This window comes from Ursus arctos, unplaced genomic scaffold (genome assembly GCF_023065955.2).
Source record: "Ursus arctos isolate Adak ecotype North America unplaced genomic scaffold, UrsArc2.0 scaffold_20, whole genome shotgun sequence".
NCBI lineage: Eukaryota > Metazoa > Chordata > Mammalia > Carnivora > Ursidae > Ursus > Ursus arctos.
In genome coordinates, this window is record NW_026622875.1 from 31,619,836 (window position 1) to 31,644,484 (window position 24,649).

Here is a 24,649-nt window from a genome sequence, read left to right on the forward strand (position 1 = left end):
AACCCACCAGCTGATTACATATGCATGACGTCAGCCACGCCTGAGATCAGAAAAACTGCCCAACAAAATCATGAGCTAGGTAAGTGTTTCAGACCACTAAGTTTGGGGTGGTTTGTGTCCCCAGCAAAAGCTAACGTACACGGCTCCATCTTACAGATGAAGAAACTGAGGCACAGAGACTCAGCAACCCACCAAAGTCCCACGGCTATTAAATGGTAAGTTGGGGTTCAAAGCCAATAGGTCTGGCTCAGAGGCCAGGCTTTGCCAGGTGTCCTACAGCTAAGCTAGTCCACGAGCTCCAAATGTCTTCCCACTGGCCTCCTTCCTCAAAGGAGCTTACAGGTGTGGGCCACGGACTTACATGGCCCCGCAAACACACGACGGGCGACGTCCAGCACTGAATAACCCTCACAATTTTGCATTTCTGTTGCTCTTCAGGTTTGCAAAGTCTTCTGACGCATTGCAACCACGTAAAAACAAAGAGTTGCCCAATGTTCATTGATGGATGAATGAACAAAACGCAGTGTATCCATACAGCAGAATATTACTCAGTCTTAAAAAGGAATGGAATGTTAACACATGCTACAACACGGACGAACCCTGAAGAAGTCAGGCAAAGAGAAATAAGCCGAACACAGAAGGACAAATACTGCATGATTCCATTTATATCGGGTACTTATTCATAGGGACATAAAGTAGAACCATCACGGGCAGGGGGCTGGAAGGAATGGGGTGCTGATGTCTAGTAAGGACGGAGCTGCAGTTTGGGAAGATGAAAAGTTCTGGAGATGGATGGTGGGGGGCCCACAATATATGTGTACTTAATCCTGCTGGATTACATGCTTCCAAATGGCTCAAATGGTAAAATGTATGTTTTACTTTCCACACCTCTTTAAAAAATAAGCATGGGGAGTGGCGGGCTAAAAATGCAAGCCCAGGGTCACTGCTAGACGGGTTAGAGCCCAGGGAGCAAAGCAGCTGTTCAGGCTTTACTGAGTCACATGGCTCCGCCCCCCCCCCCCCAGGCGGATGTCCCCCGAGACACACTGAAGGCCACACGGGCTGACAGATATGTCAAAGCAGCCTTACAAACAAGCTCCAGCTCAAGGACAAAACCCCTCAAATCCATCAAAGCCAGTTCCCTGCCCCCACCCCAGCTGGGCATGGGGGGCTGGGTTCTACCTCCTCTTGTCAGAATTTGGGCTGGATTTTCACCACCACAGGACTGAATCTGACTCGGTCCTGATCTGCCATGACATCTGGAATAAAGTTAATGCAAATTTTTGATAAGCAAACAGAAGTTCTACAGGCCCAACAATTATAAACCTTTGTAAACTCTTTCTGGAAAACCAAGCTCTTTAAGTCTCCTCTCCATTGGGACTCTGGATGGATGGACAGGGGCATTCGGTCAGTATAAAGCCACCACTACAGGATAATCTCTTATACAAAAAATAATAATAGATACACATCAAATATTAACGGAATACAAGGGGACTTATTTTCTTCATTTCGTTTATTTTCCAAATTTTCTACAACAACAAGTTGTTTCATGGAGCTGAAACCTAAGCTCGTGCCGGGAGTCTGCAGACAGACACACGTGACCTCACTGAAATCCTACAGACAACCTCGCAAGAGAGCCAGGGCTGCTCCCGCAACCATCCCCGTCACATAGGCGAGGACGCGGAGGCTCCGGGACCGCAGCGCCTCATGATACAACTTGAAGCAGACGCTCTGAAGGCATCTCTCAGACACCGTCCCTGCTGTACGCAGCCAGAGGGTCCGTAAATACAGAAAGGAAGGGGGTGGGGATAAGAAAGAGGAAGAAAACAGGAAGCCCCACTTGGCAGCCGCTGGAGGGGCGCCCCACACCCTTCAGCATCGGGAAGGTCAGAGGATGTGGGGGCACAGACTCACCACCTGGCCCGAGCCCAGGCAGCCCACCATGTGCGCAGATGAAATGTGACATCCGCGCCTGGCCTCAGCCTTTGAGCGTCCTTCCAGTTCCTTGGCTACAGACCAACAAGGCCCCTTGGGGCTGAGGGGCAGGGGTCACTCGGGGCCATCCCTGCCCTTATTCTTCCTGCCCCACCTGCAAGAAGGCAGGGGTTCCCTTAACAATCATCTTGGCCTCTGCTAGCTGACAGTGAGTCAGTCACCCCCAGGGTCTGGGTATGATCTCGAGACCTGATGACTCAGGGGCTCACCCACAGAACTCCACAGCTGACACAATCACTGTCCTCACCAGCCAAGAGAAGGCATGAGAGGAAGGAGCAATGCCGTAGTTCGCAGGTGCCCAGCAGCGGGACCCTGCCAACCCAGCTCCTTCCCACCTCTTTCCCCATCAAAGAGGACTTGGGTACAGAAGAGAAGAGAGTGGTGTGAAATCTTTCCCAGATGTGTCACAGACAACTGGGGACCTACCCAGCATATGAGATTTAAATGAACCCAAACCAGACAAAGCTGGATTTGCCAGCCGTGTTCCTACCCCTCTGCTCACGTGGCCATGAGCAGATAAGTTGGTAGTCAAGGGGCAACAGAGGAAACGCTCAGAATGCCAAGGGCGGGCCAGGAGGAGCATGGACCCTGCTGGTGACCCGCCAACTCATCGTTCACGCTCCTGTTCAGGCATTCCTCGAGGAGCCGCACTACTACAAACAAGTCAACAAGAACCACTCAGCCGGACAGAGTGCCGCGGGGAAATGGCAAATCAAGGAACGAGGGATGGGGGTGCTGGAGATGGCGAGTGGCAGTTATACCAATGGTAGCCCAGGAAGGCCTTGTTGATACAGTGACATTGGAACAGAAACCCAAAGACAAGGGAGTGGACCATGCAAATTCTAGAGCTGAGACAATGAAAAGCAGAGGGACCAGGAAGTTCAAAGACTCTGAGGTAGGAGCACATGTGACATGAGTACAGCCAAGGTGGATGCCTCCCGCCAGCGGGGGCCAGTACCTGATGGACCAACCTCCCCCAGCCCCTAAACCACAAACATCCCCTTAGCCATCTCTGTGCCGAAACCCAAGCTCTGAGGACCAGGGGGCGAAACGTCTGCCACAACTCCAAGGGCCTGTTTTAATAGACTACTCTTAATCGTCCCGAGGCACGGGCATGTGGATGGTTTTAACAGATATTTGTGGGTCCAAGAGAGGCAGAGGGCAATAAATTCAAGCACTGAAGACTTTCAGAAAGAGATTTCACAACCTCCTCAGTATTCATCTGTGCTTACATTAAGTTATCAGAAATTTCCCCTCCAACCTAACCCGAACCCTTCATGCTGCAATTTTATGTCAAGAATACTACTCTGGGCTACCTGGCAGTGGTGGGGGGGTGGGGGGTGGTGGACAACAACACATCCCCAACTTGGGGTGCACCTGAAAGACTGCTGGGACACAAGCACTTTTGAGAGACAGTACCTCAGGGTTCTGGAGCTTCTGGAGACTGGCCAGCGCATTTTGAGAAGGGCTTCATCTCCCTGGAAAGCTAGAGGACTGGGCGGGGCCCAGAGGAAGGTAGAAAGCGGGGGTGGCTGCTCAGAGCTTGTCGCAGACCAATGAGTAATTGGCACTTTGATGCTGTACAACCCAGTTCAGCTGGCCACGGAGGGAGGCAGGGCTCAGGCAGCCATTCTGTCTAGGAATAAGGTGACTTATCTGGCAGGTTCCATACAGAAAGCTCAGCTCAGGGTTCACAGTGTGAAACCCAAAAACATAGCTTGGTTCTTGGTCGAACCACCAAAGCATCAAGGGGATCCCCTGAAGAGAAACTGGAGGGGTGCCTGGAGGCAGGGCAAAGGGCAAGAATGCCCAACTCTTGGCCCCTGACCCTCAAATGGGTCTGAGCTGTACACGTTCCTCCATTTCTGGGGACTCATCTCCCAAGGGTTCACCCACCCACGATCTCCCCTTCCACGTCCAACGACCTGCCTGTGCACACAGTAGGTGCTCAAATACCTGTTGCTCACACTTTCTGGCCAGTAGAGACCACAGCTTCCATCACATAAACACACACCAGGGACAGGACCCACACTCTGGACTCACTGCTTAGGCCTGCTTCGGGGGGCGAGTCACACTGAAGAGACACGGGACTGGGGAGCCAGAGTGGGCGGCGGTATGTGAAAGTCCTCTCCCCCCCGGGGGCCTGCTGAGTGTTGGGGGCTCTTTTCCTCCCCCCACCCCGGGACCTGGCGATCAGAGGCTGGGAGGGGCCACACCACATCTGTGAAGCCAGAACCAGGTCCCGCGCCGCACAAGACGGCCCAGCTGCCTGGGGAGTGGATCTGGGCACCACCTCGGCGTCCAGGCGGCACCCACTCACAGGGCCATCCAAACGCCAGCACCCACGCTCTGTTAGTAGCCTCGAGAGCTGGAATGGAGCAGCTTGTGGGGGGAGGGAAAAATAAGAGGCTGTCTTCAAATGCAGCTGTTTACAAAGTCACGGTCGTTCTGCCTCCCAGGGGACTCGGGCTTCTACCCTTCGGCGGAGTCACGCAAGTCAGAAGGTTTGGGGCAGCAGGCAGGGGCAGGGCAGCCGGTCTGCGGGGCTCCCTTACCTGCCTCGCCACCCTCCGCGCCTCCCAGTAGGGCTTCGAGTCCTCCACGGCTTTGCCAATTTTCTTCACCAATTCGTCCAGCTTCACCGTTGCTTCCACCAGAACAGAGCGGAACTTCTGACGGGCGTCCTGCACCAAGGAGAAAACAAGGAAATAGTTCAGGCTTGAGAAAGAATCCGTGAAAATCCACTTTCCCTAACCAAAAGCACCAAGGAGGGCCTGCACACAACCTACAGGCCCTGAAATTCATACTTTTACAAGACAGTATCTAAAGCAGCACCGTCTGAAACGTTCTGGAATACTGGGAATGTTCTATCACTTGTACTGTCCAGTATGGTAATCACTGGCCAAATGTGGCTATCGAGCACTTAAAATTGGCTAACGAGACTGAGGACATGTGTTTCTAAATTATTTAATTAACTATATTTAGATTTTAAAAATAAGTATGGCTAGTGACTACGAAGGTAGACAACTCAGGTTGTTTTTTTAAGATGTTTTTATTTATTTGACACAGAGAGAGAGTGTGCGTGCACAAGTTGGGGAGGGGCAGAGGGATGAGAATGGTACCGGTGCCATGGAACCCAGCGGCAGAGAACCTCGCCAGGCCAGGTAAGGCGGGGGAGTCTTGTGGAAAACAGCCAGAGGGGTAACATCTACACAGAAGCCAGAAGCGTGAATGGTCACTTGTGGTGGGGGGAGAGGAAATACCTAGCCCTGCGCAGAGGAGCACATTCAGCAGAAAGGGGAGAGAGAGGCTTGGGGTTTCCGAAAAAACCCGAACGAAACTAGAAGTCTGGAATGTGGAGAATGGCAAGAGATAAGGGTGGCTACCCACGCTGGAGACAGCCAGAGCAACCCGATTAAGAGTCTGGAAGGGAGGAACAGGCAGGAGGGCTGTTCTAGGCTTAACCACACTGTGAAAGTCAACAAACCCAGATCCACGGACTTCACGGGGAGGAAATAAAATTAAAAAGAAAGATTTTAGTGCAATGTCTAGGAAGACCTATTGGAAGGTTGATCACAGACCCTACACCCCTCTACTCTTTTTCCCTTCAGCATTTGCGTGACACAGCCACAGGGCGCGGGGGGGGGGGGGGGAGAGGCTCGCATTTAAGAGGGGAAATGGCTACTCAGAGAAGGAACAACACATGAACACCAGCGATGGGGCTGCCCCAGGACCAAGCAGCCATCCTGCTGGTAGAACACGTGTGCGCTCCACTGGCCGCAGAGGGCCTGCCTCACAAGTAAGGCTCCGAAATCTCTAAACACCTAATCACAGGGGCCTCCTGGGCCAACGGGATGACTCATGGCGGTGAAGGAAGGTCTGCTCACTTCTAGTTCATTCCCCTCCATCATATGGCGCCAGGGCTTGCTGGATGGGTTTGAAAATGATGCCAGCTCCCCAGCGTACGAGGCTACCACCTTCGCCTCGTTCAGCACTTTCTCAGCTCCTGAGCCCCATCCTACTTCCGATACTGGCCTTGGCCCTTTCCCCAGTCCTGTATCGTCGTCATCATCATCTTCCCTGCCTCCCGCTCTACCTAGCCAGGCCTGCACTCACCTGCTACAGCTTCTAAAGACGAAGAACCCACTAGATTTGTCCTCCAGAGCAAGTGCCTTCTCCCAGACTTAACTTCCAATATGTAGGAGGCAGCATGTTGTCCGGGATTTTATATATATATAAAATATATATATATATATATGATGATGGATCCAATCCCATCCAAACCTCTGTGAGGCCCTGTTCAGCGAACTTATTAATCATTTTTATCCCCAATAGCTACTCCACCTCACAGGGAGGAAAGGTAGAAGGAATAGAGGAGAAAGCAAACGTAAAACTACTACTAGTTCCTGGACACCCAGCAGACGCTTGGTAAAGGCACATAATCCACCCCCGCTGCCCCACCCGACCACCTGGCACAAAGAGAGACCCACGATCCTATTTTAAGAAACACCAAGGAGGTCTCCCTGCGGCGGGCGAGGCTGACATGGTGGAAGGGGCAGCCCGTTACACCGGGTGGGCAGACGCTTTGCAAATGCGCTCGCACGCATGACTGAATCCTCGAAGTCCCCACCGGGGGAGGCAGCGCCAGTGTTACCGCCGTCCAGACAAGTGAGAAAACTGAGGGCCCAATCAGTCGGCATGTGACCCAGGGCAGATCATGGCGTCACCCTGGTCCTCTTTTGTAAAATGAGAATTGGGCCCCAAACCAGCAGCCTATGGGCCAGCAGGCTTAGCGCCTGTGGTCTGTACACTGTGTACTAAATGCCAGGAAAACCCATATTTAAAAAAAAAAAAAAAGTGGACCCTCAACCATTCTCATAAAGGAAAACAATCTGATAATCTGGCAACCCTGGGTCCCCATTCCTACCTGGCACCCACCTAGAAGTGGAATAGAGGGTGCCCCCTTAGAAAGAGATTGCCTGGGCGGCTCAGTCAGTTAAGCATCTGTCTTCGGCTCAGGTCATGATCTCAGGGTCCTGGGATCAAGTCCTGAATCAGGCTCCCTGCTTGGTGGGGAGTCTGCTACTCCCTCTGCCCTGCTTGTGCTCTCCATCTTCCTCTCTCTCTCTCCCCCTCCCTCCCCAAAATGAAATCTTAAAAAAAGAAAGAAAGAAAGAAAGAAAGAAAGAAAGAAAGAAAGAAAGAAAGAAAGAAAGAAAAGCAAAGAAAGAAAGAGATTGCCCCTTCCAGTCCCCAACACCCCCCGTGCCTGAATCACGCCCGGCCTGCATCACTCATTTAGGTGCCCAGCCCAGCCCCTGGAGACTTTTGATTTGCCAAGAGCTATTTTGGGCCCTGGTGAATAGAACCCACCCAAGTCTGTCTTGGTGAGGGAGAGGGATGTAGAGTGCAGATGGCAGTTTACTATGGGGCCGATGCTATTATAAATGCTTTTATTCCATCAATTTGTGCAATCGCTAACGACCTTATCAGGTAGGTGCTATTGCTGTTATTTGCATTTTACAAAGAGGAAAACTGAGGCACAGGGTAGCTTGCCTGAGGCCACAGAGCTGGGAAATGGCAGAGCCAAGATTTAAACTCAAGCAGTAAATAAGTATAATGTGTGAGAAATACTAAGACCTCAGTATGCACACAGCAACAGAAGCACAACTGGGAAGGCCACCCGAAGTGTCATCCAAACCAGGCCGCAAAGAAAGGGGACGTGGGGGTGTCACCAGACAGAGATGCAGGGGCATCAGCAGCAGAGGGAGCAGCAGGGGCAAAGAGCCACAGGCCAGGGGGCAGGCGGGGGCTGGAACGAGAACGGGCACGTGTGCGGAGTTAAGGCATTGGAACTTTATCCCAAGCACCGTGGGGAGACATGGTGGATTGATGTATTTATTTCAACATAAGTCTCAACTGACCTCCCATGCCCCGTCAGAAATGACCCAAGAATGCGTTCTACCACAAAAAGGAAAGTAATGGTAGTTTACTGGAAAGCTCCTCTGAGAAGCACTTCCATAGTGGCGATCACGTGAGCACTGAACACGGACTACACCATAGTTCTGGTGGGAGGGAAGGAAGTGTTTGGAAAGGGGTGTGTGGGGGGGGACAGAGGGAGGAAAGAGATTAAAATCTCATCTTCCAAGTGGGATGCTGGCAGATGGTAACTAAAGCTGACAAATCAACAAGAAACCACACAGAGCCCACTATTTAGAGTCCTAGAAGTTACTACCTAATCAGCTAAAATACCTTAAGCTGACCTATTAGACTGCCTCTAAAGGAGGAAAAAAATGGGAGTGGGGTAGAAGGATGGGACACTAACGCAGGGTTTTTTTGTTTTATTTTGTTTTTCCCTTTTTAAAAACCGTGGTAAAATACCACGGTGAATTTTTAAGCAGAGGCATGACGGGATCAGATCTGGGTTTTAGCAAAGAGTTCACAGGGCTCCTCAGGTGATTCTGGGGGGCAGAGTCAGGGACCCACCAGCCTGAGTAAGTGTGTGGCCACCAAAGGGTACCGCACCCAAGAGACTTGATTTGACACCAGCGTTTCCCTCTATCAATGAGGCTGTGTTGGCGGGGACGGTGACGGTGACGCACGACTGGCTGACGTCCAACCCCCAACAAGCCTATTCATCCAAGACGCATTAAAAGCTGAACACAAAGCCTGCCTTCTCCCCGAGAAGATAAGCAGACCCACTTCCATTACGATTCCACAGAGAATCACAGCCATTTGAGTAACAACTCTCCATAAATACTGGAGCGTGAGAAGCCACAAACCAAAATCTCTACTGCCTGCCCCATGTTAACAGCCCTGATTTTCCTCGGCCTCACCCAGGGCCCAGAAGTGGTCATGTGACCCAGGCCTGGCCAATCAGATTTGGATACTCCTAGCCTCGGGGAGTGTGGAGGGAGAGCATGTGACCCATCAGAACCAATGAGACTTCATACTGGGACTTCTCTGAAACTGTTAGACAAACTGTTTTCCCCAGAGGCGCCTGAGAGAATGGAATGAAAGCGTGGAGCAGATGACAGCCATCTTGGCACCGTGAAAGGAGAGCCTGAGAGAAGAAAGCCCCAGCAACACTTGGAGTTTCTGGACCCGGCAATGCTTCACAGTCTAACCCTATACTCCAACTTCCGCAGATCCGCAGAGCCAAAACAGCACACACATCCCCCCAGCTGTCATCACTGTTTTATGTTTTGTTCAAGCTAGTTGAAATTCTATTTCTGTCCTTCACTATTGCATGAAACCTTAAAAAAAAAAAAAAGATTGAAAAGGATGCCATAGTCATATTAGTGTAGACAGGGAGGGCAGGGTCAATCTATAGTCCATACCATGGCAAAGCACTGTAATTAAATATGGTTAACTGCTGGAGGTTCCCTTCCATGACAACAAAGCCATGCTTACATGGAGCAGAATCTGGCACTTTAATTCAACCTAACTTGTATAAAAACATTTCTTTAAATCCATCTTAATGCTAGTTGGCCACATCTTTAAAGACACCTTCCACAACTGAACTTGTACTTTATGCTTTAGTTCCTAGTTCAAGGCAAGAACTGACTGTGGTTCTCCTATCTCCTACAATTACAGAAAAATGTGTTTCCCAAGACCAGAGCGGAGGGTCGCTTCCAGCAACGTCCAGGGAAGGGAGAGCACTGACTCTTTTCCCTACAGTAAATGATCCATGCACTTCCCTATAAACTTATCTCCCGAGAACGAGCAGACCTTTCACCAGTCAAGAAAAACAAGTCATTTACCATCCGGGGCTGTTTACCGGCTGATTTTTTAGATCAGCATGTGAAGAAGTTCTAAAAGAATTCCCTCTGCTTGGATCCCTCAGTTCTTCAAATCTGAAAACTGTGTCATTTCCACTAGGTGACTCAGGCTGAGGGCAATTTATTCAAGCAGAGAACTGCTGAGGGAGGCGCCGAACCCCTGTGTGAACACGTCAGTGTGTCAGAAGTACAGCCGGCATCAGCAAGCACCCCGGCAAAACCAAACCAGCCAGCACCAGTGTGCTGGTTGTCCCCAACTGGGGACCGGCCTCTATTTTCTGGCCAGTCCACTCACCTAAGCCTCAATTATCTTGCCTGTAAGATGAGAATGACAGCCTTTCCCCTTCACAAACGCATCCCCAGAACCAAGTAAGATGAAGACGGGACATCAATTTTTTTTAAAATGACTACCTTGCTCTTTCCCTGTGGGGACCCCGTGTGCAATGGTTGCAAACAGTAGCCTCCTTGGTAGTGTATGCAGCCTGTTGATGTCTGACCTCATGCTATCTCCAGTCTAGGCTCCGCACCGGGACGCGGGGTGCCTTTGGAAAGCCCTAGGGCACATCCGCCAAGCCATCACGTCCATCCATACCAAGCTGCAGAACAAGGAGCATGTGATCAATGCTCTATGCAGGGCCAAGTTCAAGTTCCCTGGCCACCAGAAGATCCACATTGCCAAGAAGTGGGGCTTTACTAAATATAATGCAGATGAATTTGAAGACATGGTGGCTGAAAAGTGACTCATCCCACATGGCTGTGGGTCAAATACATCCCTAATCATGGCCCCTTGGACAAATGGCAGGCTCCGCTCTCATGAGAACCTCACCACTGCCCCCTCCCTATTCATGCCAATAAATCCTACTTCCTGTCAAAAAAAAAAAAAAAAACCTGTCCTACAAATTAAAGATGCTGTCATACTTCAAAAGATCCTTAGTAATGCCATTTATAAATACACCGCTGCTTGTAGAAATATTTCACAGGCATTATCTGAGCCTCACAATGACCCTGTAAGACGGGCTAAGCAAGAATGACAGTCCCCAGTCTGCAGGTATCTCAGGTATAGTGCTGCGTGGCCAGAGGTCACACGCCAGCGCATGTCAGACTTCAGACAAAAGCAAACACACACCTTTAGTCTTTTTGTCTGATGCAGTTCCCTTCACCTGTGGTTCCCAAAGTGTGGTCCAGGGGACAGTGGTGGGGGTCCCTGGGGTCTTCAGTGGGAGTCTGCAAGGTCAAAACCAGTTTCATTATCACGATGGACTTATTTGCCTTTTCACCTTTGTTCTCTCAAGAGTGTTCAGGGGAGTTTTCCAGAGACTACTTGGTATGTGCCATCACAAGAGATGGAATGCAGAAGCAGAGAACTCAGCTCTTCTATTAAGCCAGACTTGCAAGAGACTTGTTAAAAACAAACAAGCAAGAAACTATTAAATGATTACTTTCCTTTTATGAAATTTTTTTAGTTTGGGAAAATAGTTATTTCTGATCATATATGTGTCAACATGTAAAAGGTTTATTACTGTCATTTTTAATGAATTAATACAGGTTTTTAAGACTATAAAACAAGTTTTTAACTTTGCTAACACAGCAAATATTATAGATATTACCCACAAGTCCAGAGCTCTCTGGGGTACTCAATGATTGGATTACAAGAGTGTAAAGGGAATCCGAGGCCAAAAGCACCAGTCTGCTGTGTAGACTAAGCCACTCTCTCCCCCTTGGGCCTGCTCTGCAAAGACCTCTTGCAAATTAGAAACACCCGTGTATTTTCAATAAGAGTGAAGCAGTTGTTCCTTCTCAGATCTTTCTGCTTTTGTCCAAGGAGAAGGCCCTGTTGGTGCTACTATGTCTCCATAGCACCTTCCCACATCTTTACATTTGCTAATTTCCTTAAGAATGGGGGAGCTAGTCTAGCTCAGAGCCTTCCACAGAGAAGGGAATCTGCTAGAATTTGATAAGCAAAACAGCAAATCCACTGGAAACGAAACGGCACTGTTTTTGGAAATCACCAAGCTATGTGCCCTTCCGAGTTGGGCACTTGTACATACATGTAAAATTCTTCAATAAAAAGCATGCTTTAAGAGTATACTTATCATAAGCACTGAGAAATGTACAGAACTGTTGAATCACTATATCATATACCCGAAACTAACACTATGTTAACTACACTGGGATGAAAATTAAAAACTTAACAAAATAAAAAGCTCGCTTTTAAAAAGCGTTTTCCTTTGGATGGCTTTGCACTTACAGTCATGAAGTCTCCATTTCAAACAAGGTGAAGTAAAAATATGAATCGGCTTAAAGGAAAATATGGAATAAACAGTATATACAGAACTAGGATATGGCAAAAATTATGACAGTGGCAGAAGAATAACTAGAATTCGACGTGTAAAGTCTCCATTTGCAGGAACATTCTAGAATTACATGACAAAAGGCACCACTGGAAACTGACTTACTGACCAGTTATAAGGTACCTGGGATGTTTTTAAGTTTACTATGTACCATGTTTTCTTTTCACCCTTTCAGTCTATTCTTTAAGAGCACTTGTGGCAGCTATTAAAACACACAAAGAAAACACTTGAAATAGCGCTTGGGTGAAAAGGGATAAGAGCTCTCCAGAGGTGTCTGACAGAACTTTCCGCAGGAGTGGAAATGTTCTGTATCTGTGCTGTCCAGCACAGATGCCGTTGGCCACATGCGGCCAAATGAAAATGTGAAATGTGGCCCGGATTTTTAATTACATTATAACGTTTAAATTATAATTTAAATAGCCACATGTGGCTCATGGTTGCTACATGGGACTGCACAAGTCTAGCCCCTAACTCTGGATTTCACTCCCCTTTTCCATTCTGGGAGATAAGGCCACACGTCTCCGGCCCTCCAGCGGCCTGTTTTCCTTGCCTCTGTTTAGTTTTCCTTCCCTCGGTCCCAGGTCCCAAGGGGAGTGGCTTTCATAGCCCTATGAGAAGGGCAGCCAGGACAATAACATTTCACCTTCGGGAATTTTGCAGCAGAGGCAGAACTGGAAGAAGGCTCCAGTGGAGAGCTGGGGCTTAGAGAGCCCAACCAGGAAGGCCAAGGCTTGAGCATGCAGGAGCCAGGAGGAAGCAGAAGTGGGGAGGGAAGGGGAGCAAGGAGCTGGAGTCAGCCCCACCACCCCTCTGGGAGCCACATTCCCCATCCCTGCAGGCCCAATGCCACATCAGCGAGGGTCATCCAACCAGAAGAACCTGGTTAGAACAGCTCTAAAGGAATGGCAACATGCACAGAAAAGAACAGGGAAGAAAAGAGCAGGGCCTTCGACCGGGAGCCAGTCATTGCTGAGAACCAGGTACCTAGCTCCTCTCCCTTCTGACTCCTTTTCTTTTCCACCTCAAGCTCTGACTTCAGTAGCAGAGGCCTCCTGGGGTATCTGTCAAACCCACCAGTTCCTCCCGTGGGGACTGTCCCCACTGCATCAGGCGGAACCTGGCCACCATATTTCTGCTGCAAGACCCTGTCTCAGGGAACAGAGGAAGCCAGAGGAGGGAGAGACAAAGCAAGGGCAGATAGTGAGCCAAGGCCAATGAGAGAACAGAGGCAGCAGAGAGGAAGGCTTGTGGGAGATTAGCTGGGTCCCAGACTCTAATCCTGCAATTACACGGCCACATAAATTATCAATCAAACCAAGGCACTTCTGACCGTGAGGCGGAACACTATTAATAACTAGGCTGGAACAACGGGTGTAAACCGAGAGGGTCGGCCATCTGGGATGTTCAGGCTTTCTGTGCTTAAGGCTCCATGGTGCTTCCCTCCCTTGGCTTCCGTGAAAGGTTCCTTCAACCTTTCAGAAAATCCTCCCTTTTAGTAAAGCCTTCTGAGTGGCTATGGGACACAGTGTAGGGGTTTCTAATCCCAGCTTGGGCACTGCCCAGCTCCGGACCCAAGGGCAGGCCCTATGCAGCTTGACTGCCTCGGTGACAAGGCCAGGTGCTGTTTCCTCTTTTCATAGCACCACACCACTTGCCCTGGTTCTGAATTATCAAGAGGTTCCTTCCACCGAGAGGGGGGAAAAGGAAAGTAAGAAAAGATGGTGGTCAATATGGTTTCCTGCTGCAAGTTCCCCTCTTCTGAGGTTAACAGAGATCTTAGAACTTTCTTTAGGCTCAACGAAAACCAAGTTCCTCCTACAGAAAGGCTGATCTAGAGCCCTGACATGACTATAGGATGTTTCCAAACATGCAGGAGAGCACCCAGTCCCCTCTCAAAGGACATCACAGCCCACCAGAGCTGTCCCTGCCAGCCCGGATCATGAGGTTTCCCTTGAAGATCTGGCCAACGTCAAGATCCCATCCCCGAGGGAGGCCCTGCCATTTGGAAGCTGAGTTAAGGCAGCTGGCAGATCTGGGAATAAGGAAAAGGCTCTTCCTTTCAAAATTTTAATTTAAAATACTTTCAGATTTGGAAAAAAAAAAAAAAAGGAGGATAAGATGCAGACATGACATCCCTTAACCCTGAAATTGTTCAGCCCATAGTTGTCTTACGTAACCAGAGTACAATGATCAAAATCTGAACGTTAACACAGATACAACCAATTAATCTGGCCTCTGACTTTATTCAAATTGCATCAACTGTCTCACTATTGTCTTTTATAGTAAAGGAAAAAAACCTTTCAGGATCCAATCCAGGCTTGCCAGCTTGCATTTAGTTGTCGTATTCCTCTAGTCTCCTTTAATCTGGAACAGTTCTTCAGTCTTTTTTTTTTTTTTTTGTCTTTCATGGCCTTGATATTTTTGAATAATATGAGCCAGTTACTCTGTAGAATGTCCGTTTGGAAAAGACTCACTTTCAATTCATCTTTTGTTTTATGATGTTACATGAGTGTGAGCCACCAGAATGGAACTGAACCAATTATAAAACAGTACGTTTAAACAGCCCAAGGTCCAAAGCACCACAAAGAAAAAACGCCATAGCCCTTCAAATCTTGGGGTACAAGGGTCAGTCCTAGTTAGCCCTGGAGGAAAGACTAAAGTTACATAACAACCCTACATTCTCACACACACTCTCACACACACTTTCACACACTTACTCTCACATTCACACACTCACTCACACACTCTCACACCCTCTCATATTCTCACACACACTCTCACACTCACACACAACACTCACAAACATACAACACTCACACGCTCTCTCTCACACACACATGCTCATCCACTCTCACATATACTGTCTCCTCTCTCTCTCTCTCTCTCTCTCACACACACACACACACACACACACACACACACACACCCCTAGAAAGACTGACAGGTCCCAATGTTTTTTTCATTCATGGCCAAACACAGGTTTTTAAACCCACAGGATTCTTTGCATAAAAGGAGGCACAATTGCTGAAACCATGGCATTTTCTGGAGTTCAACCACAAGTGAACTATTTCCATGTTTACACCAAAGGCTTATGAACACATTTGCTCAACTTCAGGACCCACTTTTTTCTTTTACCTTTTTTTTTTTTTTAAAGATTTTATTTATTTATTTGACAGAGAGAGAGAAAGAGACAGCCAGTGAGAGAGGGAACACAAGCAGGGGGAGTGTGAGAGGAAGAAGCAGGCTCCCAACAGAGGAGCCTGATGCGGGGCTCGATCCCAGAACACCAGGATCACGCCCTGAGCCGAAGGCAGACGCTTAACCGCTGTGCCACCCAGGCGCCCTAGGACCCACTTTTTTCTAAAAATTCGCAAATATTACATTTTGGATGGAATATACCATTGACAAGCATGTTTATCAGGGGTAGTGCTTCAACCACACCCACGCTGGAATGCAATACAAGGCCCATTTTGTAGTTAACACGAGTTTTGGAATCAGGACGCTAGGGTAAATTCACGTAACCTTGGGAACCTGTCCAGGTCGTGCAGTGCGGCCTCTGTTGGAAGCATGATTCCACCCACCACAGCACTCCAGGCAAGCTGGCTGTCCTGCCTCCTTTGGAGAACCTTCCTCCTGCCTGCAGCTCATCAGAATGGAAAGAAAGGAGGGCACAGGCCGCAAAAGAATGAAGTCAAAATCCATTGCTATCACTTCAGACATACAGAAAAATCCACCTGAAGAAATAACTAAAAACATTAAAAGTGGTTGTTTCTGGGAGTAGAACTAGGGGGTGGGAAGGAATGAGGCAGAGGACTTTCATTTCTCAGTAAAACTTCTCAGGGGCTTTTCCCTACCTATGTGCAAGAAGTGCTTCAATAAAAATAAAATGTTAAGCCTATTGCAGCATAGATTGACCAAAGAGCTTTCGCATTTCCCCCACCATCGAGACTAAGGGGGATTCATAATTCTTTTGGCATATAGCTAACATCGAAATCTCGGGACTCTGCTGGTCATTTAGCTCAGATGCTCCCATTTCACAGATGAGGTAACTGAGGCCTCGGGAAGTTAAGATCCCCTCCCAAGGATGTATACCCGGTGAGAATCAGAGCGGGTTGAATGCCTTGTCCCCTAAGTCCTACACCAGCATTCTTTCACCCGCAGTCTTGGTGGGGACCTCAGAATATGCGTCCTCCACACGCACAGCACACATCCCTACACCACTTGCGGCTGTGGCCTCCAGTCTCAGACTCCTGAATTTAAATCTTGGCTCGCCTCCCTGCTGGCCATGTGACCTGCGAGAAGGGACTCAATCTTTCTTGCCTCCATTTCTTGTCAATGTCCTCGGGAGCTGCTGTGAGACTAGGGTAAACTATATAAAGCACTTAGCACAATACTTAGCACACAATAAGCTTTCAATAAATCATGCCTTTTATGTAGGCGCCATTATTCAATAAATGACAAAAGGTAGAAAGAACCAACATTTGTTGAACACTCCGGGCTAGGGACCGTGCCAGGCACTTCATAAACATCCCTTATTTAATCCTTAACAGCCCTGCAAGACAGGTATTGCCCTTCCCCTTGCAGAGAGAAGAAAAACCCAGAAAGGCAAAACAAAAACAAAACCAAAAAACACCCCCCAACCTTGCCAAGACTGCTTAGCTTATGAAGAGGCAGAGGCAGAGGCAGAATTCAAATCCAGCCCTCCTGAACTCCAAAGCCCACTCTTTCTACCACGTTCTAGGTAGTAAGTATCTACTGACTCCAAAACAAGTTTTCCTACCCATTTTTGACCCTACGTTTTATTGCAGTGTGGTTTGCTTTAACAAGTTCCCACTTGGGAAGTAGATCCAATTTCTAGCAAATGCAGGCAAAACCAAGATTCTATTTCCCCAGTGGGGATGCAAGCAAAACCAGGGGCAAGGAAAGCAAGCAGCATGTCCAGAGCTGCCCAAGAAGCTTGAGAACCTCCCCTCCACGCTCCTGAATTTATAAAGTGTCTGCCGAGCTACTGCACTTTCGGCTTTAGGCTCCACTGATGTTTTCTAATAGGCCTTGAAGCCATGGCATCATTTTCTCTCAGACAACATTTTTAAGAAACGGGCACAGTGGCAAAGCATTCCCTAAAACAAGACCCAGAGCGTTGCTTAAACAAACAAACCAGTTTCCTTTTGCTCTTATTGTTGCTGGCTGGCTTAAGGGTCACTGAGAATGCTGACCAAAGGCCTTGCTTTGCCCGCTGGTTAACCATTAAAGCACCTCGACAAGGCATTGTGAAATGTGGTTGGTCAGGAAGTAAATGAACACGAATGGCCTGCAGGCCTCAGAACGAGTCCGTGTCCGTACCTCATCACCATGAGCATGGCGGTTTTAAAACGTGGCTCGAGACTCTTTGGCACTGCTCCCCATCGAGAGATGGGATCTATGTCCCCTCCTCGTGAATGAGGGTGAGCTCATGACCTCGTGGACCACAGAATGTGACACAAGTGCTGCTATGAGACTCCCAAGGCTTAGACGGAAAAGGCCATGCATGATGCTTCCACCTGGTCACATCGGGATGCTCACAGTCGGGGGAGCCAGATGCCTTAAGGAGGTCAGAGGGCCTGGGCCGTTGTGCCGGAAAGGTCAGATTCAGCACTCCGGTTGAGGACCCCAGCTGAGCTCCCAGACACTGGACTGGGCCTCCTCAGATGTCCTGTCCAGTCAAGCCTTCAGATGACCACAGCCCCAGCTGACATCAGACTGCAGCTGCGTGAGACCCTGCAAGGGAGAACTGCCCAGCGGAGCATTCTCCAAATTCCTGACCCACAGTCACCAGCAAAACAGAGCACCTGTTCTAAGCAATGAGGTTGTGGGGTAATTGGTTGGGCAGAAATAGTAACCAGAACAATGAGGCAGGACAACACCCCCATTATACTCTTCTTCCAAGAAAGCCAAAAACTGGGGAAGAGAACATCGAATCTTCAGGCTTCCAATCGAGCAGGGTGAAGCCGAATCCCTGCACGCTAGCACCAGAAGGGGAGGGCGGACGAGCACAACCAAACCCCATTCATCATGCCTCAGCGGAGTCTAAGGCCAAACAATGGAAGAGTTTATACTAAGTGGGCTTGTCTGCGGTTATAACAAACAGCGGATGTTCCTCTCATTGTCTCCCTGTTAGCAGTTTCTTTCTGTCAGAGCAAACATTAATATCTCTTGGATAACCCAGCAAAACTCCACAAAGGAAAAATCAGGCAAGAATAGAACAAATTTTTTTTTCATCTTCCTTTAAGAAAGTAAGAGGCTGGTACCCCGAGCTCACGAGGAGGTGCTCTGCAAATTATCATGAGGCCCTTGGTGAGGACGCACCACATACAAGCCCCAGTCTTTACTGCTGGAAACGTCCGAGTGAGGCTGGGCAGGTGAAGCCACTCTCAAGAGGAGCCGGGCAACAAGAACTGGGATACTTGCCAAAGGATAAGGCTCAGTAGAGGTTCAATTCATCCAGCCAGAACACACACACAGCCCGCTATGTTAAAAGTCCCTACGATAAACGCTCAGAGGAAAAAACAGCAGCTTTGTATGAAAAGACAACAGTCCATGGGGACTGCTGCTCTACCGACTCTGTGACCTGAAGCTTCTCTCCACCACTGGGACAGCAACGAATCCATCCGCCCCTGTCGTCTTCTGAGGTGGGGACACTTTGTGGCACCTCCAAGTGAAAGGGATCTTGGAGAAACCTGAGGACAGTCCCGTTCACTACAGAAAAGTTCGTTTGTGCCATAGTAGCAAGTGCCTGTGTTCCTACGACGGGCTCCAGCTGAGGGCCAGCCAAGTCTGCGTATCATCTCACTGGTCTTCACAGCTTCAAAGGAAGACCTACCTGATTTTTTTCTTAAGGCAATGGAGTCTGTTCCAACATTGGAGAGCTGTTTCCGTGTTCTCGCCAACAGCCCGTACTAACAGCAGTTTGCGAATGGAGCGCCTGCGAGTGAGATTGTGCAAGACAGCCTCTCTGCGCCCACAGGCCTCATCCACTCGAAACTCATATAGTAACTCAAATTCATGCAATAACTAAGTTTCAATATCTAAATAGTCTCAATACTTGAAATGTTTCCCACTATTCTATCTTGGGGATTTCTGAGTTTTCTAGTAAGTGTATCAATGAGGGTTTCTGGCTGTAGACAATCCTCAAAATGCCTTTACGGCACTTGCCATGCCACCGTGAATTACCACGATGACCATTTAACAATACAGTAATTCACCAAGCAAACCCACTGACATCAGGGTTTATCTACAATGAAGGCGGGGACTACCAATCCAAACATTTCTTCCCACCAGCCTTCGTAGTTGCGAAAATTCCTTCCATATAAAATTCATGTCTTTGACTCGTAAAGACATCTCTTTATAACAGTTTCATTCTCCATCCCATCCCTTGCTTATGAAGATGATAAAATACAGTCATTGTGAATAATTCATAAAATACCAAAAAATGAAACATAAAAATCACCCGCATTCTTACAACAGCCACGAGTCACATCTGTGGGTACATTATCTAGAACCATGCTTCTCAAACTCTATGGTCTTGGACTGTCCACCCCTCACCCCGCTGTGAATCAACGCTTCTGCGGAATGCAATAAAAATAAACTAGAAAAGTGAAATGCCATGTGGAAGTCACAGCAATGTCACACTGCGTTTAAAAAAAAATGTCCCAAGTCTTACTCTCAATTTCTGTGTTTACTTCACCTTAATAGGTCATAAGCAATTCATAGTCTGTGGACCACACTAGACCTTTCTTCTCTCAGATGCAGATTCTGTTACTGTATAACGTTTTATATACGGTCCACATACAGTTTTATATATACTTTATTACCTAATTTCCTCCCACTAACTAGATCGTGGCCACTTGTCTCTATCCACATATGCCATCCTTTTTTAACGTGAAAGGCCACTCTTCCACCTAAAACTAACAGGATATTGTTCATCAACTGTATCTTAAAAACCAACCAACCCATAGCATCTCCAAGTAAGGCAGAACCTTATACCTTCGTGAGCTAAGACCCCTCTGAGCAAGGGACTTTGGGGAGGGCAAGGAGAGCACAGGTTGTCTTCTATCAGTGTTGACACTGTGCGCAGGGGCAGTCTAGGAACAGCCTGGGGACAAACACAATTCCAGAGCAGGCAATCTAGAAAGGAGCCCTGCCTGTTTTGTAGGACACCGTGTAGGACAATGCCGAGAGCCACGAGTCCACAAGGAAGCTTGATCCTGGCCACAAACTAACACTCATCCATTCTGACACACACGATACCTGTGTTCAGGCACTGCAGGGGATGCTGGGGCGCAAAAATGGGAGGCCCAGCCCCTCCCTCCCAGGGCCCAGTGGGGGAGCCAGACAAGTAAAGAAATGACAGGAATACAGCCTGATGAATATGCATGAGATAGGCACAGATTAAGACAGGCTCCTGGGCCCCATCCTCAGAAATTCTAACTCCTGGTCCCAGGGTCGTGAGTTTAAGCCCCACGCTGGGTGTAGAGATTACTAAAAAATAAATGAACTTAAAAAAAAAAAAAAGATTTGGCAATTCTAACAAAGTCCTATGTCACACTGAGGCAGCCCGTGCAAGGGCCACACTTGGAGTGGTTCACAGCCAGAGGCAATTTTGCACGGCAGGGGACACTGGCAAGTCTGGAGGCGGCTAGGTTGTCCCAACTTGGGGTGGGAAGGGTGCTGTTGCTGGCTCTAGTGAGCAGATGTTACCGCAATGCACAGGGCAGCCCCCACCCTCTCACCCCCGCAACTAAGAATTATCCAGCCTACCATGTCAACAGAGCTGAAGTTGAGCAATTGCTCAAGAGTAAGACACTTGAACTCTATGCCTCCATTTTTATCAGCAAAATGGAGATGATAGCATCTATTGCATAATGTTGTTCTGAGGTCTCAGTGAGTTATGTGCACAAAGTGCTTAGAACAGGGTCTGGCACATCGTAGACACTATTATTGTGAGCTGTCATTGTGACTGAAGAGCAGTTAGGAGACAAAAACAGGCAGGGAAGATGTCCCAGGATGGACCGAAGTCTTCCCTGCAAGGATGAACCACGCTGCAGCCCACAGCTGTCCCGTTTCGGTAAGAGCAGCAATACTTATAATGGCTCACTATGCACCATCACTGGGATGGGGAAACCAAGCCCAGGGACAGTCATGTGCCCAAAGCCATGAAGGGGCAATCTGCTGTCATTCATCCACTCGGACAGCCCCTGCGCACCACAAACTACCAGACAGATCCCAGGAGAGGACACGCGCTAACAAAGCAGGGCTCTCTCAGGAAGCTGACCTCCACACCCCAGCAGACCAGCCACAGAGCAAAGGCCTGTTGCTCCAGTGACTTCAAAGTCCATCCCACCCATATAAGCCCTCTCTCTGGCCCCTTGCCCAGAGCCAGTCTCTGACAAAGAAATGTCATGGTGGGGCGTGGGGGAGAACGGAGCCCTGGCCAGAGACTGTGAGAGGCCTTGCTCCAGTGGACATCCCATCAAAGATTTTTCTGCTTCTGGCACCCCGTGGGCCGTGGCGCTCCCTGCCTGCCCTGCAGGCATGAGGCCTCTCCGTCACTCTGGCTGTGTGGCTATCAAAGCACTGCCTCTTGTCCTCTAGGCCACCCCAGGACATGGGCGAGAATCACTACCCCAATTCACAGACAAAGTGACTCAGGTTCCAAAGAGCCAAGTGCCCCTAAAAGTCAGCAGACCTCAGATGCTACCCCATGTCACCTGATACTGAGACCAGTCTTCCCTCAACCCACTACTTCCCCGTGACTTTGGGTTTGGGGGGTTTTTTCCTGATGATAAAGTAATACAAATTCAACGCAAATAACTCAAAAAATATATAGGAAAGTATAAGGACAATAAATATTGTTCATCTCTCATTAGATAGAACGTGTATAATCTTTGCCAGATATTTCTACACAGATAAACATATTTTTTAGGATAGGACCATACTGTGTGCTCTTTTGGAATCTGTTTTCCATTCAGACATCCTTCTAGGTTAATAACAAGCCATGTCATCATTTTAAGGCCTAGGCTACCAGCCATTGCCCACGCACAGTATTCATTTTACAGATCCCCTATTGATAGTCATTTGGGTTCATAATTTTCCAACATTTTTAAACAACGCTGCAATGAACAGTATTGGACCTATATCCTTGCCCAATTATTCCCTTTGGATAAATTCTTACATGTGCAATTGCTGGGTCAAAAGTTACTGTCCCTTGACATCCCAGCAGCTGTGAGGGGGACCATCACTGAAGCAGGAAGCCCTAAGTCCTACCATTCTGATGGCCAAATTTCAGGCCAAAATTGTGAGGACAGCAGCAGCTGCAGCTCCAGCTCACATCACCCAGACGGCTTCCAATTCACCCCCACCTTTCCTCTCCCATCCCTGAGGTTCCAAGCACAATTTTTTGTTGTTGTTGTTTTTAAAGACAGAGTGCTGCTTTCTGGAGGGGGAGAAAGGCAGATTCTAGGTGCAAGCCTTATGCATGTTTGGGGAACACAGCTGGCTCCAAGAATCAAATGCTTTTTCCAACCACCCCCACCTAAGCAGTGAGGGAAAGAGCTTGAGCATTGACAATTATCGGCTTTTCCCTCCCTGGGGAAGGGCAGGCTGAAAAAGTCAGCTTCTAACTACTTGCAGGGAGAAAAGCTGTCCATGGGTAACTAGCCCTGGTGGTGTCCTTCCTCCACCAGGGCTAGTTTCCTGGCCCTTAGAAGAACCTGCCTTCCAGGCAAGCAAGGGAGACCATGAAAACACCGCACATCATGGTCAAAAACAGGTAACTGGCACGGAAATATTGCGATCTTGATTACAATGCTTTAAAAATCCTCTGTGCCGCATCTTGCTTTCATAAACTCTTGGGGAAAAGCTCGCTCTACAGAATATCTCTTGTAAAAGTATATCGGCACATTTACTTATCTGGCAGGGTTGTTACACACTGAGTGACACATTTCTCTGACTCTCTCCTCTCCTCTATCCATGGCTTACCACCCCCCTCAGGACCGCGGAGCCCCTCCCTTGCTGGTGCTCGGTCAGGCCAGGTCTTACTCCCAGCTTAGCACTGGCTGTTCTCTCTGGCTGGAATGCTCAGCCCCCACATGGCCCTGAGGTGCACTCTGTCCAGACAGGCTTTCAGGGAAGCCTTTCAAACCCGCTAGATGTAACACTGCATCCTCCAGGCTCCCAAATACCCACACTGCTAGCCCCTCCCCGCCTTGTTTTTCTCCTTAAGGCATATCACCCCATAACCTACTGTGTATTTTAACTAATTATAATTCTCTGTCCATTCTCTCCACTGCTCTCTCCCCTTTGCAGTTCTCAGCACACAGTAGGTGCTCAATACATACTCAATGATTAAAGCTGACTAATCCACATGTCTGTGAGAAAATACATTTATTTTCTTAATTTGAAATATCAGGCTCATATCCAAGGGCTTCTCTCGTTAAAAGGTTACTCCTGTCGCCAGTTTGAAAGGACGGGCCCTCTTGATATAAATCAGAGTGCAAGGGAATACGACATTGTTTAAACAATGGCAGAGGCAAACCGAGGCTGCAGGAAGGGGCAGATTTCCAACTGACAACACAGAAAGTGGCTGGCATCCAGAGGTCTTTCGGTACTCTCCGATTTAAAGAACCGGAACAAGGGGGACAAGGGATGGGATCCTAGGGTGAATCCAGGCCTGCACCTCAGCCTACGGCCGCCCAGAGGCAACTGCGCCACGTTCTGAGGGAAGCAGCAGCTAACACAAACCCCATCACCAACATGCTTTAATCAGAGTCAAGGTCGGGAGGGGTACTGGCCACTCCAGACTGTAATTTTTTTTTTTAAAGATTTTATTCATTTATTTGACCAAGGGGGGTGGGGGCGGAGAGTGAGCACAAGCAGCGGTAGCTGTGTGGCAGTGGGAGAGGGAGAAGCAGGCTGTGGGACTCGATCCCAGGACCCCGGAACCACGATCCGAGCCGAAGGCAGGCGCTTAACCGGCTGAGCCACCCAGGCGCCCCACCAGATCGTAATTAAAAAGCAAAGGGACAAGAAATGCAGAAGCAAAAGACCCTTCCCTAGAGGCTCTGAAATGACAGCCAATCAATCCTTATTATTTGCAGATTCCATACTCACTAAAATGTATGTGTAATTCCAAAATCAATACTCCCAAGAGCCTCTACAGTCAGTCACTCACGGGCAGGCACAATTTCAGTTGCTGGACATGCGTGTTCCCAGGGAGGCGGAACACAGAAACCCTCCGCCTTGTTTCAGCTCTCCTGCTGTAACCAAGTGTCCTTTCCCGGTCCAGCTGGTGCCTCGCTGTTTGCACTTTCGTGCTTTGTGCTGGGGACTCAGCTGTCTGAAGCGGCCCCCAGGCCCAGGGCTGCAGTGCTGGCCAGCGCTCCCGCCCACGAAGGCTGTGCCGGGCCTTGCGGGGAACGCAACGCAAGCTTCCTTAGGGCCCGAGGCACGAGGCTGTTGCCGATGAGTGTAACAGTAATGAATCAA

The 24,649-nt window shown here is 48.7% G+C and overlaps 1 protein-coding gene and 1 pseudogene across 4 annotated transcripts in view; one reads left to right on the forward strand and one right to left on the reverse strand.

The window, feature by feature from the left end:
- The window catches only part of SH3BP5 (SH3 domain binding protein 5), a 68,878-nt gene that overhangs the window by 38,886 nt on the left and 5,343 nt on the right, over positions 1–24,649 (reverse strand). For 3 of the 4 annotated variants that reach the window (XM_057315850.1, XM_057315848.1, XM_026496988.4), the window contains exon 3: positions 4,551–4,679. Coding sequence is in view for 2 of the 4 variants with exons in the window: in XM_057315848.1 (XP_057171831.1) it covers positions 4,551–4,679 (129 nt within the window). In the remaining 2 variants the exon portion in view is untranslated. Of the gene's footprint in view, positions 1–4,550; positions 4,680–10,902; positions 11,172–24,649 lie in introns of those variants that run through there. The other variant, XM_057315849.1, reaches the window with a different exon arrangement.
- LOC113254196 (small nucleolar RNA SNORA70) lies at positions 10,163–10,322 on the forward strand (annotated as a pseudogene).